Here is a 7,488-nt window from a genome sequence, read left to right as displayed (position 1 = left end):
CCCCTGTCCCAGCCCTGGTGGCCGCTGCAGCCGCGTTCCCCCCGCAGCCGCCGCAGGACGGGCCCGTAAAACACAAAGCGCGTTTATTCCCCATTTTCTAAATTGTTTCATTTCAGAGGTTCACAAACGAGGACCACCTGGCGGTTCATAAACACAAGCATGAGATGACATTGAAATTCGGCCCCGCTCGCACCGACTCCGTCATCATCGCAGGTATGTGCCCGGCCAGCGCCCGGCAAGATTGATGCCAGGGACCAGATGCACTGCAAAACCCATAAAACCTCCTGTGATCTGCATTTAATCAGGGGGAAAGGAAAGCCAGAGGCTTCCAAGTTTTTTTTTTTTTTTTTTTTTTTTTTTTTTTATGGCAGTATCAGGTTTTGTGGGGTTTGGGGGGGGGTGTTTTAATTTTTTTAAATTTTTTTTTTTTAAGCTCTCGCCCTTTTTTTATTAAAGGCTGGAGGATTTATGGCCAGAAGGGCTTTCACGTCTCTGCGTGTGCTTTGAGGACGATGAACCAAACCTGACAAAGCAGCTTCCCCTCTCAGCCCAGGTGTCGATTTTCCCGAGCTTTTAGGAAGCTGCAGTTAATAAATCCAAGCGGCCCCGAGCGCAGCCGGGCTGCAGAGCCCAGCCAGGAGCTCCAGCAGCCCCTGAACACCGGGGCCAAACCCCAACCCCACTCATCTCTGGGCAGGTCCCAGAGCCCCTCCTGGCCCTTTTGTGAAGGGGCCGTTCCTGGAGGGTTCCTGGGGGAAAACGAAGCTGCTGCAGGAGCCTGGCACCTTTCTCCCCGTTCGTCTCCAGCCCAAATCCGTGCTGAGGCAGGGAATGGGAACTGAGCTGGGTTTGAGAGAGCTCTGGGCTGGAAGCTGCTCCCAGGGAGAGGAAACATTCCCAGTGGGATCATTCCAGAACCGGGGGTGAAACACCTCAGGAGCACGGGGAACAAGGTCACCCCTGACACTTGGGGAGCTGCTCTGGGGTAAAACACAAAACCCCCCAAACGAACTCAATTTATCCATGGCCAGTTCAGGACCAGCTAAACCCCCCCGAAACCAAATTTATTTATTTTGTCCCAATTTGTGGACCAGCTAAACCCGCCCAGAGCAGTGCGTGTCTGACACAGACGGGGGCTGTAAAACCCCGCTGGCTTTGAGCAGAGGGGGCTGCCTGGAATTCCATCCATCCCGGGCTTTTTCCAGGCACCATTTTGTCCCTGGGATTTGTCCCTGCCTCCCCAGGCCGTGTCGGGAGCAGGACCCGGCCGAGCCAGGGAGGGAGAGGGATTTCGATGGGATGGGGAAGGACGGGAGCGCGGAGCTCCCAGGCTTTGTTTGTGGAAATCTCTGCAGCTCGGGAATGCTAAACACAGAGCGATCCCAAAAGAGCCCTGAGAGCTGTTAAAGCCCTGGAAAAACAACCTCCTGCGGAGAGATTTGGTTGATGAAGTTCCTGGATTTTATGGATTGGGATCTGGGGGGAAGCAAAGGGTGCCCAGAGGGGGATTTTGCATCAGTGGCAAACCCAGCAGAGGGAGGGTTTGGAGTCGGGGCTGAATCATCCCCGGGACGCTCTTTGTGCTGGAAAATCCCGGTGTTTGTCTGCGGGCTGGATCCATCCCTGGGATTCCCAGCGGAGCTGGAGGCTCCTTGTGCTTTTATGGGCTGGGCCACGGCCAGAGAGAGGCCTGGAGGTGCTCCGGGATTGGGAGCTGGCACTGGGAGCACTCCCAGGGAATCCCCTGGGATTGGGAGCTGGGATTGGGAGCACTCCCAGGGAATCCCCTGGGATTGGGAGCTGGGATTGGGAGCATTCCCAGGGAATCCCCTGGGATTGGGCTGGGAGCATTCCCAGGGAATCGCTCCGGGATTGGGAGCTGGGATTGGGCTCTGCCCGGCCCTGGGGCCGCTCCCTTCAGCTGCTCTCTCCTCTCCCTGTGCCGATGATTTCAGGGAGATCAAACTCCCGGTGTTCCCTCCTTGTCCCGCTGAGGATGGGGCAGAACCCCGGGGTGGGAGGGATGGGAATTCCACAGCCAGGAATTCACAGGAATCCTCTCGCTCCAAAGGTTGTTTCTTTAAACGCCAGAGAAACAAAACCAGCAAGAAGTGATTGTCCCTTTTCCAAAGTGTCACTTGCTGTCCCCGGGGCACCACCCGCATTCCCCAGGGCTCCCCTGGAGGGCTGGGACGGGTAAAATGGGATTTTTTTGGCCTCTCCCTGACCAATTCCCGGTGTTCCAACCCAAACCAGACCAGACTCCGACCCCGACTCGGTTCCTGAAGAACTGTGAGGAGGTGGGACTCTTCAACGAGCTGGCCAGCTCCTTCGAGCACGAGTTCAAGAAAGCTGCTGAGGATGACGAGAAAAAGGCAAGAGGCTGTGACTGCCCTGGGAGGGCGGGGAGGGCCCGGCACTGCCCCTGACACGGCCACAGCCCCTCGGGAGGAATTTGCTGGCGTGTGCGGGGTCTTGTTTTTGTGCCTTTGGCTGCTTTTCCCACTGATCCGAGGCCTGCGGAGAGCAGATTTAATGCTTTGTTACTCCTTTGGCTTTTCCCTTGGAAAAAAGGGGGGGAAAGGGAGAGGGGGAGCGCCCGAAACACCTCCGAGCTCGGGAAGGAGCTGCGGGACGGGGGCAGAACCCTCCTCGGGGCCGGGATTGTGGCTCGGAGGGGCCGGCACGGGGCAGGGAGCGGAGCTTTGGTTCCCGGCGTGTCTGGAGCGGGCGGCTCGGAGGAAAAGAGCGGCTCTCCCGAACAAAGAGCTCTCTGCTCCGCCAGCGCCATCGATCCAGGCTGCCCCCGCAGCCCGGCGAGCGCCAGGGGCTGAAGGACAACGGGATCTCATCAGAAAGCAGCTAATTAAGGACATTTCCAGCCCCCCGCCCCTCCCCTGCCTCGGCGGGCTCGGAGCAGCAGCAGATGCGTGCCGGGCTCTCAGCCTGGCACATACATTTACTAAATTGATGTATGTCCGTACATACGCTCGCAGTCAGCGGCGCTGCTCGGAAATAAACTGCGGGAGCCGAGCCGCGTAAATCTTCCCGAGATGGGGAACGGAGGAATTCAGAATTAAAACTGAAACCTGGCTTCCCACCCGCTCCCCCCCTCGCCAATAACAGGCTCTTTAAACCGAAATTGATCTCTCTCATTGGTATGCGGCTGCTGCAGAGGCTCCTGCCCTTTGTTCTGCAAGGCAGCGAGCGGGGAAGGAGCGGCCGGGATTTGCGCAGATGGAGTGGCCGAGCAGGAGACCCCAGCCCGGGGAGACCACCGGCCCTCGGCCCCGGGCTGCGCTCCGGGCGTCGCCTTTAGGATGCCCCAGCCCCAATATTCCTGAACAATTAATTCATCCTAAATATCCTAAATATCGGGGGCTGTCGGCTCTTAGGGAAAGGATTGTCCCTGCTCGGAGCCGCTGTCCGGGCGAGGTCAGCTGGTCACTCGCTGCCCGGCGCTGGCCGGAGCTGGGCTTCCAGCGTCCACTCTGGTGTTTGTCCTCCCTTTTTGCCAGGGTGGTCTCGCACCAGCGCCGTTAATTAAAAACACAGGCGCAGCGGGAGCTTCCCCGGGGGCGCTTTAAGCGGTTTGAAACTTTGCTGCATGTTAATCCCGGCTCCTCTGGAATTCCCGCAGCAGCCCTGAAAGGGCAGGGAAATGGTTATTGCTGCACCTTCCCCTGCAGTGCCCGCCCAGGGAGGGCAGGGAGGGCACGGAGCTGCAGCTGCATCCCCCTCTGCAACCCCGAACTGGGGCTGCAGCTGCATCCCCTCTGCAACCCCGAACTGGGGCTGGAACTGCATCCCCTCTGCAACCCCGAACTGGGGCTGGAACTGCATCCCCCTCTGCAACCCCAAATTGGGGCTGGAGCCTCACTCTGCTCTAAACCATCCACATTTACCCTTTTACTGCTGGGATGGATGGAGCAGGGATGGATGGATGGATGGATGGATGGAGCAGGGATGGATGGAGCAAGGATGGATGGATGGATGGATGGAGCAGGGATGGATGGAGGAGGGATGGATGGAGCAAGGATGGATGGATGGATGGAGCAGGGATGGATGGATGGAGCAGGGATGGATGGATGGACGGACAGATGGACCAGGTGATGTGCAGGGTCTGGAGCATCATCCTTGCTGTGCCTCCCTCCCTGCTCTCTCGCTCCAGGTGTGGCACGGGGACAGTTTCACTTGTCCCCCTCATTTCACTTGTCCCCCTGCCCCTTCCGGTCCCCACACGTCGTTAACTGGTTCCACTGGGCCACGTGGCACTGCTGGATCCCGGGGTGGTGGCAAGTGGCCAAGTCCAGGCATATGGTTGGGTTTTATTTTAATGGGGCGCTCATAGATATTTAATAACTTGCATGGCTCTTTGTTTGCTTTTGATAATCGGGTAATAAAATAATTCAGGCTGATTTATACAATGTTTTACAGCTCTTCTGTGAGTGAAAGTGCCTCCTGTAACTCGCAGGCATTTGGCTTGGGTACCTGTTCTCCTTAGCAGGGCCCTTTTTATACCAAAAAATCATAACAACAACCCGTGGAGACGCCGTGTGTGTTACTGAGAGCCCACAAACTGCTGCCATCTGGGGCTGCCTCTCGTTCCCGGGCCTCCGTCTCCGTTTGGCCAGCGCTGGAGCAGCCCAGCTCTCTGCCTCGGGCTCCCAGATGCTGCTTCAGTACAAATAAATAAAAATAATTTGGCAAGAGCTGGGAGCCGGAGCCGCTTCCTCGGGGAGCAGCCGAACGTTCTGCAAACAATGCGAGCCGATTGTCCTTTCTGGACCTGATTGTCCTTTCTGGATCTGATTGTCCTTTCTGGATCTGATTGTCCTTCCAGAGCTGATTGTCCTTTCTGGATCTGATTGTCCTTTCTGGATCTGATTGTCCTTCCAGAGCTGATTGTCCTTCCAGAGCTGATTGTCCTTCCAGAGCTGATTGTCCTTTCAGAGCTGATTGTCCTTTCCCCCTGCAGGGCTCCGGGGCCCTGGACATGTCCCTGCCCTCCACGCCGGACATCAGGATCAAGGAGGAGGAGCCGGTGGAGGTGGACTCGTCCCCTCCGGACAGCCCCGCGTCTCGGCCACGCTCGCCCCAGCACAAGGACAAGGTGGGGCTGTCCCCACGGTCCCTCTGCATGTGGGGCCAGGGCCTGAGCTGGGCTTTTCTGGGGCCTGAGTTGGGCTCCTTGAGGCCTGAGCTGGGCCTCTGAAGGGACGGGCAGAGGGGCTGGAGCTTCCCCTCCCTCTGAAACACCCTGAGCTGAGGGGCAGGAGCGCCTCCCCTCCTCACCGTGTGCCCTGTGCTCCCCTCAGCTCCTGGGTTTCTGGAGGCTGCAGGGTTTCTGGAGGCTGCAGGGTTTGAAGGCTGGCTGTCAGCAGCCCCTGTTGTGTGTTCTGCCCTGCAGGAACTGCCCTCCAAGCCGCTGATGCTCTCCACACCCACGCCCACCATTGTGCGGCCGGGCTCGCTGCCGCTGCACCTGGGCTACGACCCCCTGCACCCCACGCTGCCGTCCCCCACCTCCGTCATCACCCAGGCCCCCCCCGCCAACAGACAGCTGGGGTGAGTACGGGCAGCGTGTCCTGGGGCAGGAGTGCGGGTCCTGGATGAGCTCCAGGGGCTGCTCACGGCTGCAGCAGTGCTGGGATGGGACTGCAGGACGCAGGAACTGATTGTCCTGGAGTGAGGGAACGAGGCAGAGCTCAGTGAAACGAGACAAAACTCACTGTGGGGAGAGATGAAAGCGCTCCCTGAGCTCAGCACGGCACCCGGCGGTGGGGAACTGTCTGGAGCTGGAATTGCTCAGGGATTATTTGGAGCTGGAATGGTTCAGGGATGGTCTGGAGCTGGAATTGCTCAGGGATTGTTGAGCTGGAATTGCTCAGGGATTGTCAGGAGCTGGAATTGCTCAGGGATTGTCGAGCTGGAATTGCTCAGGGATTGTCGAGCTGGAATTGCTCAGGGATTGTGTCTGGAGCTGGAATTGCTCAGGGATTATTTGGAGCTGGAATTGCTCAGGGATTGTCGAGCTGGAATGGCTCAGGGATTGTCGAGCTGGAATGGCTCAGGGATTATTTGGAGCTGGAATTGCTCAGGGATTGTCNAATTGCTCAGGGATTGTCGAGCTGGAATGGCTCAGGGATTGTCGAGCTGGAATGGCTCAGGGATTATTTGGAGCTGGAATTGCTCAGGGATTGTCTGGAGCTGGAATTGCTCAGGGATTGTCTGGAGCTGGAATTGCTCAGGGATTGTCTGGAGCTGGAATTGCTCAGGGATTGTCGAGCTGGAATTGCTCAGGGATTGTCTGGCCCTGGAGGCCCCGGAGGCTGCGGCTCCGGGCTTGGCAGGGCGTGCTTGGGGAGGAAGGAGCCTGAGGGTGCAGGGATGGCCCTGAGCCCTCGGGACAGGCACAAACCTGGAAAACGATGCGGGAATTGTTTGTTTCTGCAGGTCTCCCACCGGCTCCCTCCCGCTCGTGGTGCAGCTCGCCAACGGCCAGGCCATGCCCGTGCTGCCCGGCCCCCCCGTGCAGATGCCGTCTGTCATTTCGGTGAGAGAAACTTCCAGAACTCCCTGTCCGGAGCAGGGAACGGGCCTGGCCCTGCCCAGCGTTCACGAGCGCTCGGATCTCTGTCCCTGCGACGCTGCGGGAGGAGGAGGAGGAGGAGGAGGAGGAGAGGAGGGGCAGCTCTGGCAGGGCAGCAGTAACGTGGGGATCACACCAGAGGGCAATAAGTTTGGAAAAATCCAAATCCGTGCCCGGACAGATGGCTGGCGCCGCCGGGCCGGGGCTGGGAGCCGCAGGATCCCTGATTAGCTGCTTCCATTTGGAACAGGCTGCTCCGAGGGCAGCCGAGCTTGCAGCGAGCACGTCCGGCTGTGCCGGCCCCGGAATGTCCCCTCCAGCCCGGGCTGGGCTCTGCACACGGAGCTGCCCGAGCGCTGCCGAGCCTCCTCACCCCTCCCCTCACAATTCTGAGCCCTTTGGGGGCTAAAAGCATTTCCAAATCCTCCACATTCTGGTTTCTTTCCCTTTTTTGGAGGGAGAAAGCTCAAAGAGGAGGCACAGTGGCAGCTTTGCCACGGAACCAGAGCGGATTTGGTGCCTCTCCCCCGATCCTTGCGCTGCTGGGGAGGGAAGGGAGGGATGGGATGGAGTTGAGGCGTTTGTCAGCATTTACAGACCTGCTCTGTCAGGAGCTCCTGCAGAGCTGCTCCACTCCCCAACCCTGCTGTCCCCGCTCCCCTCGCAGCTGGCCCGGCCGGTGGCCATGGTGCCCAACATCCCTGGCATTCCCGGGCCCCCCATCAACAGCAGCGGCTCCGTCTCGCCCTCGGGACTCCCGGCACAGTCCGAAGCCAAAATGGTGAGTGGTGGGGAGGGGGTCACGGGCCTGTTCCTCAGCCTGCTCAGTCCCTGGGCATCCCTGGAGCCTGGGCTGGACACTGCCCACTGGGCTGGGCTGGACACTGCTGGGCTGG

The 7,488-nt window shown here is 59.1% G+C and overlaps 1 protein-coding gene across 2 annotated transcripts in view; it reads left to right on the top strand.

The window, feature by feature from the left end:
• The window catches only part of LOC107198750 (cyclic AMP-dependent transcription factor ATF-7), a 35,581-nt gene that overhangs the window by 19,784 nt on the left and 8,309 nt on the right, over positions 1-7,488 (top strand). For both annotated transcript variants that reach the window (XM_015615943.2, XM_015615941.2), the window contains exons 2-7: positions 117-213; positions 2,257-2,375; positions 4,979-5,113; positions 5,411-5,568; positions 6,457-6,556; positions 7,260-7,373. In XM_015615943.2, coding sequence (XP_015471429.1) covers positions 117-213; positions 2,257-2,375; positions 4,979-5,113; positions 5,411-5,568; positions 6,457-6,556; positions 7,260-7,373 — 723 coding nt within the window. The remainder of the gene's footprint in view (positions 1-116; positions 214-2,256; positions 2,376-4,978; positions 5,114-5,410; positions 5,569-6,456; positions 6,557-7,259; positions 7,374-7,488) is intronic.

Source organism: Parus major, unplaced genomic scaffold, assembly GCF_001522545.3.
Source record: "Parus major isolate Abel unplaced genomic scaffold, Parus_major1.1 Scaffold299, whole genome shotgun sequence".
NCBI lineage: Eukaryota > Metazoa > Chordata > Aves > Passeriformes > Paridae > Parus > Parus major.
Note: the sequence above shows the minus strand (reverse complement) of the source record. Positions and strands in the feature narration are given on the sequence as shown.